The sequence below is a fragment of the Dermochelys coriacea genome, chromosome 6 (genome assembly GCF_009764565.3).
Source record: "Dermochelys coriacea isolate rDerCor1 chromosome 6, rDerCor1.pri.v4, whole genome shotgun sequence".
In the NCBI taxonomy this organism is placed as follows: domain Eukaryota; kingdom Metazoa; phylum Chordata; order Testudines; family Dermochelyidae; genus Dermochelys; species Dermochelys coriacea.
The window spans coordinates 100456252-100476197 of NC_050073.1; the positions used below are offsets into that span (position 1 = coordinate 100456252).

At 38.0% G+C, this 19946-nt stretch overlaps 1 protein-coding gene across 5 annotated transcripts in view; it reads left to right on the top strand.

The window, feature by feature from the left end:
* The window catches only part of PPP4R4 (protein phosphatase 4 regulatory subunit 4), a 123907-nt gene that overhangs the window by 43274 nt on the left and 60687 nt on the right, over window positions 1-19946 (top strand). For 3 of the 5 annotated variants that reach the window (XM_038407857.1, XM_043516698.1, XM_043516699.1), the window contains exons 3-7: window positions 180-282; window positions 11840-11987; window positions 12727-12800; window positions 14770-14876; window positions 18849-18956. In XM_038407857.1, coding sequence (XP_038263785.1) covers window positions 180-282; window positions 11840-11987; window positions 12727-12800; window positions 14770-14876; window positions 18849-18956 — 540 coding nt within the window. Of the gene's footprint in view, window positions 1-179; window positions 283-9024; window positions 9126-11839; window positions 11988-12726; window positions 12801-14769; window positions 14877-18848; window positions 18957-19946 lie in introns of those variants that run through there. The other 2 variants (XM_043516700.1, XM_043516702.1) reach the window with 2 other exon arrangements.

A 19946-nucleotide genomic window follows, 5' to 3' on the forward strand; every position in this document is an offset into this window, starting at 1 on the left:
TTATTTTAATGTAGTTTTTTGTTCTGTGACTTATCTTCAACTATCTTTTTAAAACTAAAAAAAAACCTTCTTCAGGATATATGAGTTGTTATATGAATAGTCATTGTCCTCACTATGAAAGCTGTGACCTTGACGACAGCTTGTAGTATAATACTTAAAATGTGTGTGTTTTTTGTAAGTTCTGGTCAAGACATCCAAGGATCAAGTGTGGTTGCAAATCTTCCAGTCCTGATGCAACAGAATCCTGCAGAGACACTTCGGAGGGTTTTGCCAAAAATCAGAGTAAGTTACTAAATGTGAAGTTATGAATATACCTTTTGTCCTAATAAAATATTGCAATAAAGGCAACAAGAGAAACAGCTGCTTTAGTAAGTATGATTTGAAGATCGTGTTGTATCAATATTAATTAGAAGGGGATGTTCCTTATTGATCTTCCACACAAATTCACTGTATACATGGAACATTTATTTTAATTAATTATCACACTTAATATATATTTTCCAGAAAAATGTTCTGCATTCTTCTGTAAAAATCTTGATACTATAAAGTTTACCATTCTCTGCCAGCTTATGGAGAAATCTTTAGCCAATCAGTCTTAATGGTACAATTTGGCAGGCATCATTTCCTCAGCCTCATTCTATCTTTTGTGAGACAAACATTGAGGTTTTTATGCTACCATCCAGAATTATATATTTTGTGTTGAGTTTTTCATGGTGTATGTAATGCCCACAAAAGTTTAGTCAGCTATTATTAGTTGTTTTGTGAATTCCCTATGTGCATGGTAGTCAACCAATATGGCTATATCTTAATGGGCAAAAAAGGTGTTTGTTAGTTCAATTGAGTTAGCTTACCATGATTGAGAAGCCCCATTAAGATGTGGCTTAACACATTTGTAGCCATGTACGGCTACAACACAGCCAGGTTCCATAGCTTCAAATGCATTGGCCTGCATTTTGCCACTCTTTTCAATTGAGTTAAACTAACTCAGTTGAACTAGCACTATTAAACAACACATCATTTTTTCCCAACAAGAGAGGGCCTAAGAATTTATTTTGAATGATGGGATGGTTCTGGTGTTTCATTGGTTCAGTGTGTTGTCATTCAGCTGAAGTCGTAGAGTAAGCCAGAACTTTAATTCAGTTTCACAAAAAGCAAAGAACAAATCTGTTTTAATAGAGCTTTCAGATTAGCCTCTGGTATCTTAAATGTTGTTCCTTCAAACATATTTCCATCTGTTTTTCTTGCTGCATTTTTCTGCATTATTTGCTTTATTTATTTATTTAAAGTCCAACAATAACTAGTAGCTGCTCATTGCTATTTAGACTTTGGGATAGATAATACTTAAATTGGGCTACTGCTGCCTCAGACTCAAAGGAAATATTCAAATCAAAGGGAACTGATTGCTAGCAATAAATAAGTTCTTGCAACAATCTAAGACCAGCAATGCTGATAGTTTGTTAGTCCAGTAAAGAATGCAATAGATAGCAGTATTACTAACTCAGTTCTTTCAAACATCTCAGGCTCTCTCAAGCTCTTGCTGAAATAAATGTAGGAGGAGGGGCCAACTTGCTCAGTCTGAAACTGTATAAGTTTTGGACCTGATTTAATATGGCCTAAACAGTCTCTCCTGAGGCATATCTTTTTTAAAACTTAAATAATCTGTTAGTATGCACAGTATTTAGTATCTGTTCTTTAACAGGGGAATCTCAGAGCTCCTTCTAAGAGTCTATTATGATTAAATCCCAGTATAAGTTGTACTCCTATGTTTGTTAAGATAAGGATCCCACTCTAAGAAAAGTGAATGTATCAGAAGAGGAAAAAGCTGATGATTCAGCCAAAATTTTCACATCGCAAAATGCGTTGTTTCAGTTCATGATGGTTCAAAAATGTTTAAGATCAGTTACGAACCTAGAGATTGATCGGTCCTTCACTTACCTGTTTCTGGTATTTACCTGATGGTTAAGGCGGTGAAGAACATTGACAGAATGTGAGAGAAACTAGACCAAAGATCACCTTTGTCTAGGTCCAGATTGAATAGCCTCTCACTAAAAAGCAATCTGAATTGGTCTATAATTAGCAGGGTGGGTATGTCTGTACTGGACATAAAGAAATGCAATGCTAATTTAAAGACTGCTGCTGGAAAATTTAGTATTGAAGAGCTGATTTGTGGCATATCTAGTAATTTTTAGGACAGCTTCATTTTCAACATCATTGCAACAGCTCTTTTTCAATGTGTGTAATTTAATGCTTGAGTAAGGTGCCAGACTGAAAGTCCTGGAGACTGAAGTGCTATAGCCATGGTGTGCATTAGTGCCTGGGGATTAGAAATTAAGTTCCTGCCAGTTTCTTTGACAATATGACTCATCCATCCATGATTTGAAGGGCACCATGTGTAGAAATGAAGTTTCTTCATATCCTTGAAATCTTTGTTTTTAGCTGAATCTGCCAACATATGCATCATTTTGATGGTGATCTTTATGATATGGACAACTGTCCTCTAAGAAATGGATTGAAATTGCTTATTTCAGACGGTTGGAAACAGATTTGGCTCATTACTGACCTGAGCTGAATTTGAATCACTGACGCCCAGTAGATATGAAAAGTGTCATGTTCCATTAAGAACATTCTGAGCAATCCAATCCCAGAAACCTTTAGAAATGAGGTGAAAAAAAGATTGTAACCATTGCAAACTATTTTCTTTCTTGAATTTTTCCTTATATTCTCAGTGACGGGGTAAGGTAGTAGGTAATATAGGAAGAGTGGCATGGCTGAGGCTCACAGGTTTTCTTATATTTTCATGATAGTTTTTTCTATACAAAAAGGATGTGTTAAAAAGGGTTGATGTCAAAAGTTGACACTGACCCTTTAAGAGGGAGCAGGGCCAGTGCACCTGTGCTTCAACAGCTCACTCCAACTGGGTTTAAAAGAGGACACTTGGACCCAGTGGGGGAGACCCAATGAGAGAGAGAGACCTGGTGAGTCAGGGCTGCCTGGGAGCAGAGATTGGAGAAGCTAGGAAAGGGTTAAGTGAGAGCTTCTTGGGAGAGACAGCTTGTAGAGAGTGAAAATCTCTGTAGGCCCTTCTTGGGAAGATGGAGGAATCAACTAGGGAGAGAGCAGGGAGGATAGTTTGGTGACTGTTCTGGGCTAGAAGAGCTAATGCTAGGAGGCTGAGAGCTAGGAGCCAGCAAAAGGGACTAGCCTGCTGGCTTTCCTTTGTCAGAAAGACAGTGATGGGAGGCTGTAAAGGGTGGAGGGCTAGTAGACCAGCAGAGGGGCTAGTTTTCATACCTTCCTAGGCTGAATAGTCGGTACCGGGAGGTGGAAAAGGGCTGACTTGATAGACTGTGATTTAGGCAGAAGAATCATGGGGTTGGTCACTCTCAGGATGATGGCCTGGAGGTGTGGGACCCTGGAACAAGGGCAGAAGGAAACTGGAAACAGTACTGTGGACTCACTAGCAAGAAGCTTGGAAAAGCACTGTACATTTCTATGTTTTATTTGGGAATTGGCAGAATGGTTTTTACTGTGAGGGTTCTATGTATTATTGTATGTGTATCTGAGTAAATTATGCCCAAAGATGGGATTTTGCTTGAAGACTGGGCAAGACTGTGTTCTTTTTATGGCCGGACCTACGAAAAACTGAGACAGGTGCACGTTTCATGCCACGGACTACTGTAGAAGGGTGCTCTGAACAGGGCTGCCTTCTTACAATTGATTTCTATTTTAGAACATCTGGCCAATTCAAAATAGGATTTATTACCTCTAGAGATGACTGGATATTAGCAAAATGGTCCTTCATTTCTTTTTTTCAACAATAAATTATTTTTCTGTATTTCACTCTTCTCATTATTTTATTTTTGCAGAGACTAGCTATTTATACCAACATACTATTTTTATAGCCTTCCCTTCAGCTTTATCTGGTTTTCAGTCCACCCATTTTATACTTACTGTGTTAACAAAAGTATTCCAGGAAAACATAGAACAGGTAGCAAGACGGTACTCATAACAAATTACTTCTCTCATATTTTATCAAATTGCCCCAGGAAATAGCCTCATAGTGTGTCCTCTTTTTTCCAGTCTCCTAAAATAAGAGGCTGTTTGAGAGACAATGCAATATTAGAAATTAAAGCAATTTCATTTTGAATCTGTGATGCACATATTCCATCTAGTTCATTACGAGCTGTTAGATTAAAAGTGCAAGAACAAATATATCAGCAAGCCTCCTGCTCTGTAGTATATGCAATCCAGCAACATGATTACTTGTAGGTTACTTAAATGCAGCTACAGTACACCCTTGTCATCAGAAGTGCCTTTGATTCCATATTGCAGAGATGCATTTGTAATATTGAGCATCACGGGTCAACTTGGTCTTGTCATCCTGGGCCTTTATAAAAAGAACTGTTTTTCTCTTATTCTTTGAACTGAACAAATAGCCGCAGAACAAGATGTGTTCAGAACTGAGGAATAAAATGAACTGACACATTGTTTAAAAAAAGCTGAGTCAATTCTATTATCAGATTCAGTGGTGTTAAGGCCAGTTCAATAGACCTTTTTAATAAAAATATGCAAATAGCTTTGGGAAAACAAACAAACAATGACATGAGGATGCAAAATTATTGACAATTCATTAACTTTAACCCTAGTTTTACCACTTAACTGCTACATAAACTTCTAGTCTCCCATTCCAGGCCCCTTTCTAAACTAACGTGCTGACTTGAAGAATTTCTGGAATTTTCTGCTTAAAATACTGAATCCAATTACATCTGAGATATTCTTGATCCTATGATATGCTTTGGTAGACAGAAAATTCTTGAAATGAAGGTGCACTAAAAATCAGCAACCTAGATTTATTTTTTTCATAAATTGTGTGACGCTTGAAAGTTGAGATTCTCACTTTGATAAAGGTCATTTTCTACCAAAGTTCATTAAATGTTGCTGGCCTGTTGGTTGCTGGTACTTCTTCTATTGCTTTTATATACTTACTTTCTGGCAATATATAGCAAAAAGGAGATATTGTTCTTATAAATGTAGGGGTCATAGTGGATAAGCAATTAGTGGGAGCTCCCAATGAAGTGCTGTGGAGAAAATGGCTAATGGGGTCTTTTGATGTATAAAGGGGAGTAGTGATTGTACCTCTGTATATGGCATTGGTAAGATTGATAATCGAATACTGCATACAGTTCTGATGTCCGCATTTTTAGAAGTATGTATAAAAATTTGGAGAGGGTTCAGAAAAGAGCCACGATTCAAGAGCTGGAGAAAATGCCTTACAGTGAGAGACTTAAAGCGCTCAGTCTGTTCAATTTATTAAAAAAAAGTATGAGAAGTGACTTGGTTTCAGTGTATAAATACCTTAACAGGGAGAAAATACTGGTAGTAAAGGGCTCTTTAATCTAGCAGAGAAAGACATAACAAGAACCAATGGCTGGAAATCAAAACCAGACATATTCAAATTTGAAATTAGGCTCAGATTATTAATAGTGTGGGTGATTAACCAGTGAAACAAACTTTTAAGGAAAGTGGTAAATTCTCAATCCCATCACGTCTTCAAATCAAGACTGGATGCCTTTCTGGATGATATGCTTTAGTCAAACACAAGTTATTGGGCTCAATGCAGAGGTAATTGGGTGAAATGTTATGGCCTATGATAAACAGCAGGTAACACTAGATGATCTCATGATCCCTTCTGGCCTTAAACTCTATTAAACTCTGTGAAATACATGTGAGTTTTGTTAACGTCTATAGACACTAGTATAAGCTATAGACACTAGTATAAGTTCCTCCAACGGTTGCTTTACTATCTGTTTACTTTCATTAAGAGCTTGTCTAGATGGAGAGTTAGTGCATGGCAAGCTGGGGTGTAAATCTACAGTGCACGAGTGTGCAACACACTAAGTGGCTGTGTGGACTGTGGACTGCATGCTGGAAGTTCCCTAGTGCGCTTTGACCTACTGCTGTTTGAAACAAGAGATGGTCAAAGCACACTAGGGAATTTTTATCACACAGTAACAAGGTCTGCACAGCTAGTTAGTGGGCAGCACACTAGTGCTCTGTAGATTTACACCCCAGCTTGCCATTCACCAACTCTCCATCTAGACAAGCCCTAACATAGGGATAGTTGTATTTTCCTATTTTTGCTGGGTGGGTTTATAAATCCTCTTATTGGTTTTGATTACAAATATTTTTTAGCATTGACAGGCTTTGTTATGTTTGATTTTTATTTTTGTCTGTTGAAGAAATATTACTGCTGATGAACTGACCAGTAACTGGAAATTTCATATAACTGTCACTTGATCTAATTCCCATTGAAAATAGTGGGAGTTGTCTCACTTCAAAGGGAATTGAATTGTCTGTTAATCTCTCTGCACCTCTATTTCCCACATGTGAGATGGAATAATGATGTTCACCCGCTTTTGTAAATTTGTATCTACAACTGTAAAGTGAAAGACATAGTGATGGCTATGTGTTTCTGCAGCTTTTTATCACCATGAGCTAATTGGGTAGTAAACTCAGCTTCCGCATGTGGTGTTTGAATGTATTCGCAGAACTCACAGGTAAGAACAAATGCTCCTTTTGTCAATGCTGTGGATAAAATAGACTGAGGAAAAGGTAATTGAAAGACATTATGACTGTCTGGATCAAGAATTTTATCTCTACTTGTTGGTAGAAATTGGTAAATCAAACCTGGTAAACTTGCCTGTGGAATTGCAGAAATTATATAGGTAGGAAAAATTTTCCATTGAAATTCTAGATTTGTCATTTAAAATATTCAAAACAAAACAACAACTAAATAACCACCAAACAAAAAACTTTCACCTTTTACCATTTTTAGATTGGGATAAACAAGATTAAATTTACCAGACCCTCTTAATATAACTCAGAGAAAGTATGGTCAAATTTGAGGCATCAGTATTGTGTTCTATCGGTTAAATCAGCTGTGATATACATAGTTCAGAAATTAAAATAAATCATGTATATGAAATTTTTGTACATTCTCTACTGTTGAAAAATACTGATGTCTTGTTATGGGTTCTCCCATGTAGATCCCCCACCCTCTGGATATCTGCATGCACCTCCTCATGAACCTTGGTATTCACTGAAATGCAGATTCATAGACAGCTTAGACATATTCCTCAGTGTATGTTCTGTGCACCTAATGACTCCTTTGTATTTGGCATTGACAGTTCCCTTCCTTTTTGATCTCCATGGTTTGGTGGATCTCAGTGCCACCAGAATGAGGTTTTTTGAAGGCATTTATTTTGCTGAATTTTCTTTATTAAGAGCTATTTTTCTAAATGTGGCTTCAGAATAAAATTCAATTAATTTTGATCTAGAGCTGCAGTTGGTCACCTAACATGATAAGTGTCTACATCCTTCTAAGGACAGAGAGCCCAAATCTTGTCAAGCTTACAATACTCTGGCTTCTCAAAATTGTGAACATCTTTGTTTCTTACTTCAGTTATATATTATCTGGCTCCTACACATCAGGCCCTTTTCCCTGTGGTATCTGATCCATTCTAAAGCCATTTTCAAAACAAATTATTTTGTAATCTATGACTATTATTTTAATTTCCTGTCCACCAACTCGTCAACTTTGTAGCTGCATTTGCTATTGACAGATTCTTCTCTTACTGTTTCCACAAGGTTAGGAAGTGGAAGTGATGGTGCACTTAACCCTTGCTCACCCTCTAAAGCAGAGATGGGGCACATCCAGCCCACGGGACCATCCTGCCTGGCCCCTGAACTCCTGGCCTGGGAGGCTAGTCCCCAACCCCTCACCTGCTGTTCCCCCTCCCCTGTAGTTGTGCAGCTGAGTGGGCAGCGCTCTGGGCTGCGGGGCTGCCTGCTCATGCACGGCAGCAGGGCAGCATGTCTGGCTTCGGCTGGGCGGCGCTGTGGCAAGACATGCTGCTCTGAGCGGCATGGTAAGGGGGTCTGGGCCAGAGGGTTGGTAAGGGGCAGGGAGTCCCAGGGGGCAGACAGGGAGCAGGGGGAGGTTGGATGAGGCAGAGGTTCAGGGGGGCGCGGTCAGGGGACGGGGAGCAGGGGGTGGTTGGATGGGGCAGAGGTTCGGGTGGGGAAGTCAGGGGACAGGGAATGGGGGGGTTAAATGGCGGTGGAGTCCCAGGGGGCGATTAGGGGCAGGGGTCCCGGGAGGGGGTGGTCAGGGGACAAGGAGCGGGGTGGGGGTTGGATGGGTTGGGAGTTTTGAAGGGGGCAGGCAGGGGGCGGGAAGTGGGAGGGGGTGAATAGGGGGCAGGAGCCAGGCTGTTTGAGGAGGCACAGCCTTCCCTACCTGGCCCTCCATACAGTTTTGCACCCCGATGTGGCCCTCGGGCCAAAAAGTTTGCCCACCCATGCTCTAAAGTGACTTTCGGTTCAAACCTAATCAGTCCTTTGTTCTACCATTCTCTGTAAATATGTACGTATCTGTCTGTCTTGCTTTCTTTTGGTTCCTCATTAAAAGGTTATGCCATATTAACACAAATACAAAGTTGATAAACTGCAGCATTCTTTCAAGGAAAATCTATTCCAAAGGGATATAAATCACATTTCACTGGAGGTGAAATTTCATCTGTTCCAATTCAAGAAATCTGCAGTGCTTTCTACATTTTGGAACTATAGCTGCCTGAACTTAGCTGCTAGACCTTAGTCCTTTTCAATAGGGTAGTTCATCAAACCAGCTGGTTTTTTTGATGTCACACTGAAACCCTCTGAGTTTGCTGGTTAGTGCTTTTTTGCTACTGGAGAGTGGGAATCTGTGAAGGAGATCCCATGACTAGAAAAGAAGTTACTTACCCATAATCATAATTCTCCAAATGGGTATCCTCGACAGATCAGCACTCGCAAACCTGATGTCTTTTGTCATACAGTTTTATGTCCAATTTAAAGTCTATGGAACTGAAGTGGGATGGGAGCCAGACACATTTTAATAGGTGGAACTCTGCAGTTCTCAGTGCAGACATCAATGCAGGCACATGTTTAAGCAATCTAGAAATTTACATTTCAATGTCTCCCGAGGTCCATGAGGAGGCACATCCAGAGAATGTGGCTCTCACACATGATTATCCAGAGAGTGTGAATCTGTGGAGGACCTACCCATTTGGAATCTTGAGTTGTTGGTAAGTAACCCTATTTATGTTGTGTACCCAGTGAACATATTTAAAATTGAAATAGAATGCTTTCTATTCCAACAAAATCTATGTTGATTTTTTAACTTCAGCTTAACATTGCAGAAATGTATGTCTCCAAAGTGACAATTCAGCTCACAATTGAAAAACCTATTGAGTGTGGAAAGTGTGTCAGATAGATAAAATCAACAATCCAACGCTCTGTATTGCACTGTTTGCAGTTAGTCCTTTTGTAGTTAGAATGTACTAACAATCTTGTCTTTCACCTAAATGTTAGCACAAAGGGTGGGAGGTGGGATGGGAACTTCTTCATAAATAGCTCTAAAATGGGCAGAATTATCTGTGCTGTCTTTAAATCCTATCTGAATCCTAAAACTCAAATTTTGATTCATGCTCTTTAGGCCCTGTTTCTTCTGCCCTCTTTCTTAATTGTTTTGTAAAGTTCTTTCTCTTTTTTTGAATGACTGTAAGAGCTGTATTTCAAGAACCAGATGTTTATGTGCTTGCTTATTCTGATCCCCAAAGCCATTCTGTTATAAGGCCATATACTGACCTTGTTCCTTGGCAATACTCCCAGTAGTATTTTATTTTACTGGAGGTTGGTAAGCTGCCCAACACAGCTTAATTTTATTTGGATAATGGGTATCCTGGTAGAAATATCCACAGCTATAATAAACACCCACAGCCAGCTCTTGAGATGAAAACAGTTTTCCTTTAGCTCAGCAACTCTGAAAAAGGGTACTTGCACATACAATCTGATTGGTTGACATTTCTGTACTGAGACTTCTGTATTGTTCACCTCTTATTACATAAATGATAAATGTACTAAATCATTGCATGACAGTTGTAAACAAATTATAAGCCAGGATCATCTTTTGTCTGTCACATTTATGCCTGTGATTTGTGCTTTTTTTTTTTTTTTAAAGAAAGTCTGTTAGAGGTTTGTTTTTGGTTTTTACTAAAGAGTTAGATAATATTCTTTGCTCTTTCGTTAAATATGGGAAATATTTGTGTCCCAATATGTATGTTAAAAAAAGGACCAAATAAGCATCTGTGAAAAATATCAACTGGCAGGTTGAGCTTGATCAGTCTAGAGAGAAAGCTAAGTGTTACCAAGGTTGGATTCACAAGTAAAATATGCAAATTGCAAGTAAAATAGCAAAATATGCAGTAAAACTACTTAAAAATGTCATTCTAGTAATATCCAGCAAAATGTACATATTGGTAGTGAGTAGTGTGACTCATACAGGTTACAGATAGCAGATGTTATGATATGTCTAAATAACTTTGAAAGATCTAGTTAGATATGGTCTTTAATTTTCATCTGACAACTGTCTACAAATGAACACTTGCTCACATTTTCTCTACCACATCATCATTAGGGTCCTACCAAATTCATGGCCATGGAAAAAGCATCACAGACTTTGAAATCAAGTCTCCCCCACCCCGTGAAATCTGTTCTTTTGTGTGCTTTTACCCTCTACTATACAGATTTCACGGAGGAGACCAGCGTTTCTCAAATTGGGGGTCCTGACCCAAAAGGGAGTTGCAGGGGGGGATCACAAGGTTATTTTAGGGATTGTCACTATATTGCTACCCTCACTTCTGCGCTGCCTTCAGAGCTGGGCAGCCAGAGAGTGTTGGCTGGGCACCCAACTCTGAAGGCAGGGCCTCCCAAGCAGCAGCAGAGAAGTAAGGGTGGCAATACCATACCACGCCATCCTTACTTATGTGCTGCTGCTGCTGGTGGCGCTGCCTTCAGAGCTGGGCTCCCAGTCAGCAGCTGCCGCTCTCCAGCTGCCCAGCTCTGAAGGCAGTGCCGCCTCCAGCAGCAGCGCAGAAGTAAGGGTAGCAGTACCGCAACCCCCATTACAATAATATTAAGACTCCCCCAACAACTCCTTTTTGGGTCAGGACTCCTGAAATTACAACACCATGAAATTTCAGATTTAAATAGCTGAAATCAGGAAATGTGTGATTTTTAAAATCCTATGATGGTGTAATTGACCAAAATGGACTATGAATTTGGACCTAATCATCACCTATTATTATTTGACTTTGGAATAGGCACTCTGAAAGAGTTTCTAATAAATGAGGTTGGTTCATGATAAAGTTGAGTATCCATAAATAGAGAAGTGTTTAAATAAATAACTTCATACATCTTTGGCTGTTTTTATTAAGAAGCTATACTATAAAATTTTATTTATGTTTGGTATCAGTTGGTGATGGAAATTTAAATAACTTTGTGCAATTTGGTATCACTTCCCAGGTGTACAAAATATTTATCTCTCTAACCCTTGAATAACTGAAATGAATGCTTGTTATGACATTTTCTAACTGTATATAAAGAAAGCATCTGCACCTAAACACAGGAGTAATTGAATAAGACACACAACTAAAAAGCGTAGTAAAATTGTAATGTGTGCTACATTTTTTCCTTGCTAATCAGTGTCAAACATTGTGATCCACTTTCATTTATTTGTCTGGAAAGCTTCATATTATTATGATTTGTAAGACACCTGAATTTGTGAAGATGTAGTTTAAAAGAGATTAGAGTATCTCTAAATGATAGCTGTTAAGAGGAAGTGGTTGTGTAAGGATAGTTTTATATCAGCTGATTCCTAGGATCTGAATAAACATTGGAATTTTCTTTTAATGTATTTCTGGCTCATCCTTTTAAATAAATACCTTTTCTGATTATACAGGAAGTCCTGCATGTTGCAGGGGTAGAAATGCAGTTAACAGCTGCTGTTGCATTTTTGACTATTCTGCAAGAGGAGTCAGTGTCCATTCATACTTATTCCCACTCCTTCCTACACATCATTCTACAGAATCTGGAACACAGGGATGCAGGTCAGGATTATGATGCTATGCTGATAACTGATTGGTTCTTTGTGATTTATGTTTCCTTAGTGGCTGTACAGTACTATTTAAAACAATACATGCAATCTATACCAATTTGTGAGTTTATTCATTGTTGGTGGTTTCGTGGAATGGCTTGCCATATGTAAGGTTTTTTATATATTGACCTTCCTGTAGACTGTTATTTAGCTGATAGTTTCCTTCATTTTGAATAAAACAAATAAATACATTTCTGTTTGGTGCATGAAATCCTGAGGTCCTTAGTCCAAACTTCCAGTGAATTAATTGGAATCTGTGCCAGAGTAAGCACAAGTACAGACAACAGTGTTTTTCTTCATAATGTTGAGATTTTGGAGATTTTCTTTTATCTCTTGAAAATTATTTTTTTTTAATACAGGAAAAATAAAAATGACTCATGCAGCAAAAATAGAAAGTTTTACATAAGTAAATTAAAGAAAATAGCATGTTATTTCTAATCAGAGAAAACTGTCATCTTCAAACAGTTGTTCCAAAAACAAGTAATAGAATAATTCTCCCCTCCCCAAAATGCAGGCAAAACCTGCTTTTCTAATGAAATATATGCAAACAGATAGAAGTGTGTAACTATTTTTGAATGTTACTATAATGTCATTTAGAAATATAGTTCATTGAAGAGCTGACTGCACCAAATCAGAAGTTGTTTCATACAACTGACCTATAATATAACATATAGTCCGTTTGTGTCTAACAGGTGTCAGTAATGCGTGGCTAGAAACTCTTCTTGCTGTAATAGAAGTCTTGCCAAAAGAAACCGTCAGACATGAGGTAATATTATTTTTTCCGGGAAACATTAATGGAGAATAGATTAAAGAATAATTATCTGATTTTCAAAAGCTTGGAGTACCTGTAATTCCAATTTGCTTCAACAGGAGTAACGAGCAGTCAGCACCTGTGAAAATCTGGCTATATGTAGAACATAGTGTAGTAAAGGAATGTGTTGGGGGTAGGTGGGAGGTCATCTTAAAAGGCTTTTGTATACATCAAAAAACAATGACTACAGTATTTTTAAATGAGATATCATCAATAAAGTGCGTTCGAGGGTTTGTGTTTTCAATTTCGAAGATGATAGTAAATGTGGAAGAATGTTCTAACAAAAGAGTTTTTGTTTTAGTAACGTAACATTCTGGACTGAACCTAATTTTATGCTATAAGTGTAGTGCACTTGGGGGTTTAAGTTTCTTTCAGTGGTTCAAAGCCTGAGGTCTTTATCTGGAGGTCAGCCTGCAAACACTGTGTATTTTGTGTCTACATTAGGGCTCGGGGGTAGGGAAGAATTCTGTCACCTGTCCCTTAATGATCGTTTGTGCTTTATAAAAACATTTTTAAAATGTGCTTGTAAATGAAATCTATTGTTGCTTTTAAAGGGTACAAGGCTAACAATAACAAAATACATTTATTTTGCTAGAACCAATGTGTTTCTGTAATGTAATTTTAAAAATGATCACTTCTGGAAAATGTCAACTTGCTCCCTGTTTTTTCCTTAAAATAGAATAAAATGATAGGATGCCCCCATAACAATGTACCTTGTGTATATAATACAATTGCTGAGGCACTTTTAGGACAGCAGTTGGTTAAGACCACATGATATAAGGCTTTTCTTAATTATTTCATTTTTGTGTTGTGACACTTAGATTCTTCTCGTTTTATTTATTGTAATGGAAATTGGAGGGCAGTCTTAAATTCAGAGCACTTTAGGGAAAAGACTGTGTCTTGCTAAATATTTGGAAAGTGTCTGGCATGTTCTGGGTGCCCCCATTGTTCAAATATTAAATAATAATATATGGTACTTACAAAACCGGTATGACTTGTTTCCTTACTAAGTGTTGTGATGGGTGACACATTCTGTGTACTAATTCTAGCTTGTTCATCTGTTCACATTTTCACAGTAGGAAACCTCAGCAAATTTCTGTCAGTAAGATGATGGGAAGGGCTGCTTCTGCAGCACTGCTACTCTTTCCTGGCCTGTGTATTTTGCTGGGGTTGTACATGAAAGGTTGGATGAAGAGCTGAGGCAGAGCAGGGGAGGTACCCTTCTTTGCAGCACCCTGCCCTACTCTGCACATGGGTTTCCATGGCGATTTCTCATCAGAAGATAATACAACTAGGCATATTATCTTCCTCTGGCTCCCTTTGACAGCTGATCCTCTGGGACTGTGGAGGAGATCCAGCAAATGGTAGCATATCTCCAGCAGAAGCAGCAGTGGGTCAATTGTTGCACATGGAAATGGAATCCCTTCCCTATGGATCCCAGAGATATTCAAGGTTGGGAGGGTATATAGCCACCAGAGTTCACATCAAAGGGGGTGTCCCTGGAGAAAAATAGGCAAGAAGAGCTTCGTACCATTTCCTTTTCCCCCCTCCTTCTCTGGATTTTTCCAAGCCAGGGGTCCTTTGTGTGAAAATTCCCTAAATAATATCTATAAATATGCTTATCGAATTTATTCTCTAAATAGAACACAAGAAGATAGATGTAATGTTGCAAAGGTTTAATGGCTATAAGTGTGATGTGAATCATAAACTAGAATTTGGGCCAAGATACATTTGGTATATACTATAGTTGGCACTGAATATTAAAATGCAAGGTTCTTAGTAGTCTTAATGTGTTCATTATTATGATCGCAACCTAATTTTGTGGAAAAAGTAATTGACATTTATATTATGTACTTCTAGATTTTTTTAACAACAGGAATACATTTTTTACTGTTTAAATGTTTCCTCCCATTTTTCCATATAGATCCTGAATCCACTTGTTTCCAAGGCACAGCTTTCCCAAACACTTCAGTCTCGCTTAGTTAGCTGTAAAATATTGGGAAAATTAGCTAACAAGTTTGAAACTCATATGTGAGTAGTTTGTGTGTATGTGTTTCAGATTTAATGTTTATCATAATGTCTTTGCCAGTGGATAATATTACAAGAAGTAGATTTACATAATTTTCTCTATTGTACAAAAATTGAATGCTTTTGTTTTTACAGATCCATCCATCATAATACTAATTAGCTATAAGCGATGTTCATTAGGTAGGTCACAGTACTCAGCATGTTCAAACATTGCTGTGGTCATCAGCGGTCATCAGCTTTCAATTTCCCTATGTACATTCTTCCACCAGTCAAGAAGTTACCTTGGGAACACCATTTTTCATGTCATTTCTCCAGATTATTGTTCTGTATAGGAAAGTCCACAGATCTAAACAATGGTTTTTCAGCCTGCTTGCAGCTTTTGGAGGCATAACCATGCCTGCCTATCAAAAACAACAGGAGAGCATTCCCACTCCTGATGAGCCTGCCAGTTTAATTCTGTCTCCTCACGTGCAGTCAGACTCTTCCAAGCCTTCCTGGTGCATTTCATTAAAATCTATTTTAAAATCTCCTTTAAAGGAATTGGTAAACTTAAAACTCTCTTGTCTTTAAAGGCAAAATCTTGTTTCTAAATTTTGAGTTGTGTGGCCAGATTTCAGAATTCTTTGCTTGGGATTTTATTCTTGTCATAACTGCATGGGGGACACAGCAGCAGCCAACTGCTGTTGACCTGATCTCCTCCACCTCCAAGACTGAAAGTCAGTGATTTGGACAGCAGTGTAGAACCTAGAAATACCTAACAGCAGTAAAAGCCCTAGAAGCTCTCTGCCCCACAACATCCATTCTAAATTGTTTACCTTCTACCATCAGTTTAATTAACTCTGTATTAAATAGGCCCTTTTCATCTAGCCTTTCCTGTGCAGGCAACATTAATAACCGTGCTTCAGGACTGTCTAGATGAGACATTAGTGTCCTCAGAGCCTTCTTAGGGTCTTATCAGACTCCCAGAGTCTCAAGGCTCAAGAAAAGGGTTCCCTTGAGATTACCTTTCTGGGCCAAGTTTCAGTCCCCAGGTCCCTCTACAGGGATCCCCATCCCTAACAACTGAAAAGATGAGCTTCCAAAGAAAGCCACACTCCAGTGTAGGAAGGGACTCTCCTTTCCCTGGGTGATATTTAGATAAGTCCCAAAGGTCTCCTGCCAGAAACAGAACAGGTTTCCCAAGGTTTAAACACAGGGTTCGATTTGGTTTCTGTTGTTGGGGAGCTTCTTTGTACATGTTTCTGTCTCTCTCTTCTGGCCCAAACACCCCTCTGAAATTAGATGTTTTATATGGTAACATATATTTTAAATAGACATTTCTTCTTGACAGAAAAATTGAAGAATCATATTCTGGTCGCTCTACAGTCTATTGTGTGCTACTCCAGCAGCTCAGAGCAAACATAAAACTTGCTTAAGTGGCCAGCTGAGTGTTCCCTGTTGTAGGGGAATCTTTAGATGGCATAAGGTTGGTAGAGCTGACTCTATGCGACCCCTCATTGCAGGACCTGTCATTGGGATGTGCGTGTAATCTTTTCTTGGGGATAGTTGCAGAGTACAGCAGTTGCACTTCCCCCAAGAGTGGAGTGTATAAAGGTGGCCTTTGATTCCTGCTTAGGTTCTACACTAAGCATAGTTTGTGATGACCTGATGATTGTGCAGTTGTTGGGAGGGCTACTTATACTTTGATGATTGGCTGATTTCTGGTCAAAACTTCTATTTTACCAGAGCCAGTTAGGACTTGGTAAAAGAAATGGGAATGATTACCTTTACCAAGCCGTTGTTTTTTACATGAAAAAGGAAGTCTAAATCGTGTGTACATTGGCTTTTTTGTGAGGCTGCTTTTAATCTAGCCAAAATGCTACAACTCAGCATACCATAAAAGGTAAACAAGTGGGCCATGTGGCGGTATACTTGAAGTGAACTGCTGTAAATTATGCCTAATTTCATTCTGTTAAATGAAGTTATTTGGAGGACTAGATGCAACCATAATGAAGGCTTCCAACCTCAAAAAACCCTTCATTTGTACATAGAACAGAATAGGGCTTCATGTTGTACTCTAAGCATGCATAGACCATGGCCTACAGAGGATCCAAATCTGATTCCTGGAAATCTGAAATCTCAGAAAGACCAAATAAAGAAGTTCATAACTCTAGCTGCAAGGAAAGAATTGGACATCAGAATCCTTACGTGAAGGGAAGGAAGCTCGTATGGTTCCAGACTGATCAAAAATTGTTATTACCATTAATTACAGTTGACTTGGTATGGATGCTGGGTCAATCTGCAAATAATCAATGTGGAAGATTGGAGCCTTTGTAATGTATGTATTTGTATAGAGCTATGAATATCTATGTTGCTGTTTTAAATAATAATTACAATATTCATGAATAGAGTTTAGATAGAGTTCGACTTAATATTGTCTCCTGGAATCTGACTTTGATAATAACCTTTCCAAAGACTAAATGAATTGTTCTGTTTCATTTTCTTCCATTTCAAACATCCCTTCTTGGAAATACTTTCTTGGCTAGAAGAGCTTGGATACTAGAAACCCTTGAGCAGGCCTCCTTTTTTAAATTTTATTTTATTGTCTGTATTGTGATAGTGTCCAAGGTCCCACTCAGAATTGATGCCCTGTTGTGTTAGATGCTGTGCAACCACAGGATGACTTGGACCTCACCTTGCATAAAGACAAGTTCATTTTCAAGATTTTCTTCCCAAAATGGGCTCAAGGTTTCCATATCAGCCTGGAGATTTCCTTTCCTTCTGTATTCTAAGAAGTTTTTCAAGATTCCTTAAATTCTATCTGGACTGAAATAAGGATTTTTTAATATATAAGTTCGGCTGTTGAAACCTCTAAAGAAGGGTCAAAGAGCATCCAGGGCTATGTAGGTCAGGTCTTGCAACAGAGGTTCAGTGTGCACTTATTCCTACTTCATTGGGACCTATTCCACTTTAAGGAGTGAAAGAGATGGAAGACATAGCTGCACAAACCAGTTGTTCTGATATTTTGGAAATCCATTCCTTCTACTCTGCACTTGGTAGGGTCTTAGAATATCTTAAAGGCCATGATTATTAGGACAAGTGGTTGGCAAATAGTTTCCTACTCTACAGTTGGGTGAACTGCTCAATAGTCCCTTCAGATCAGATTGATGGATCTGCAAAAACAAATTAAAAAAAAGGCCGTTTATCTTACAGACTAAGCTTCTGTGTTTCGCGCCCACAGTTGGGATAATGCTATCCTGTTGAGTCCATTCACTATGTGTGGATTGTATTTTTTTAGGACAGAGCTGTCTGTATGCTGTAGCATCTGTTAGAATGTAATAGAGAACTGGCCAACAACAAAGTGTATAAATGCTGATTTGGAGGGTCCTGTTTGATTTACTGGATATTGGAACAGATCAATTTAATGTCTTGATTAGTGGACTTAAGTTGCACCCTAATTTTTAATTTTAAAAACCAGTCATTTACATTAAAATTCCTATTTTGTTGTGTTTGCAAGCAGATGATGATGATAAACATAACTGGGACTTTCATTTCAATTTATACAATGTATATGTATTCATACAACAACTGTCCAAATATTGTACTGAAGTTGGTCATTAAGTATCTTTATTAAAAGTAACACTATACTTAAATAGTATTTTTAAAGGTTTGAAAATCCTTCAAATGAAATATTAACAAACTGCAGTGAATATGGATAATACTCTTCTGTGAAAATTCCATTTTGTATTTTAGTTTAGTTATAAAAATATGCTGTAAAGTTCTATACTATTTATAATTAGAAGCTTCAGAATTGTCAGTTGTACTTTATCAATTTGCCCTACAACACCTGCTCTTAAAGGTTATAAATACTAAATGTTGCTTTATGAAGAGTACAAATTAAGATTACTGTGAACCATTTAGAATCAGATGTGTTCACTAAATGGAGTTTACAGATACTTAGTTCTTCATATTAATTTAAAATGTTCAATTTTTTAGCATTAAAAGGGAAATTCTTCCACTGGTAAAATCACTCTGCCAAGATGTAGAATATGAAGTTCGATCCTGCATGTGTCGGCAACTGGAACATATAGCTCAAGGAATAGGGTGAGTATAACTTGCAAAATTTACTACAAAATGTAAAATATAGCTCTAAAGTATTTAGTAGTAATGTGAAAACTTTTAAAAATTTCAAACGTGTATCCTGGCATGTTAAATTATTTGATATTCAAGGCATATTGCAGTCTCTCAATTAATTGTCCACAGCTTTCACCCATTTACGCTTTATGTAATTCAGGAATGTATTTTTGTAACTACCATGTGAACAAAAACCATTTTTCTGAAAAGGGTGTGATTCAAAGCCCCTTGAAATCAATGGGAAGATTTAGCTGACATCAGTTGTTAAATGGTATACAAAGCAGGTATACAAAGATGGAAGACAATCTGGAAGGAGTCCACAGTTCTTTAAACTAATTGCCACTCTGCAAAAGGATGATAAACATGTTTTGATTACTTATAGTAAAAGTAAATTCTGTGGCAGCTGTTTATATAAGCTTGAAAGCCTCTTCATTTTTTTAAAGTTACAAATATAGCACTAGAGAAGCTCTGTTGAACTTATAGACAAGTAAAAATTTATAGTGTCTTGTCTTGATCATACAACATATAAGGTACCACAGAATCAGGGCCAAAGAGGATACGTTTTTTAGCCTCTGAAATTTCTAATGTAAATGCAGATGTAGCTGTCTACCTCTCTGTTCATGTCTAGGAGATATGAACAGTACATAACATTATGGGCTTGATACACAAGTTACTGGGTGAGTTTCTCTGGTTTGTGTTATGCAGGGAAGGGTCAGGCTAGATGATCATAAATGGTCCCTTTTGGCATTAAAATTTATGAACAGCACTCAGGGAGGGGATTAAATTAAAGCCTAGCTTTGAAAGGTACTGTACAAATGCAGTTTGAGGTTTTTTGGAGTACCAACATGTGTGGGAATGATTCTTCTTTGTGTCTTTAACCCTTTGTAGTTGGGTGTGATGAACTAGGCTGTGTAACTACAAGCAGTTAGAGAAAAATATTAGTAATGTGGTTAAATTAAC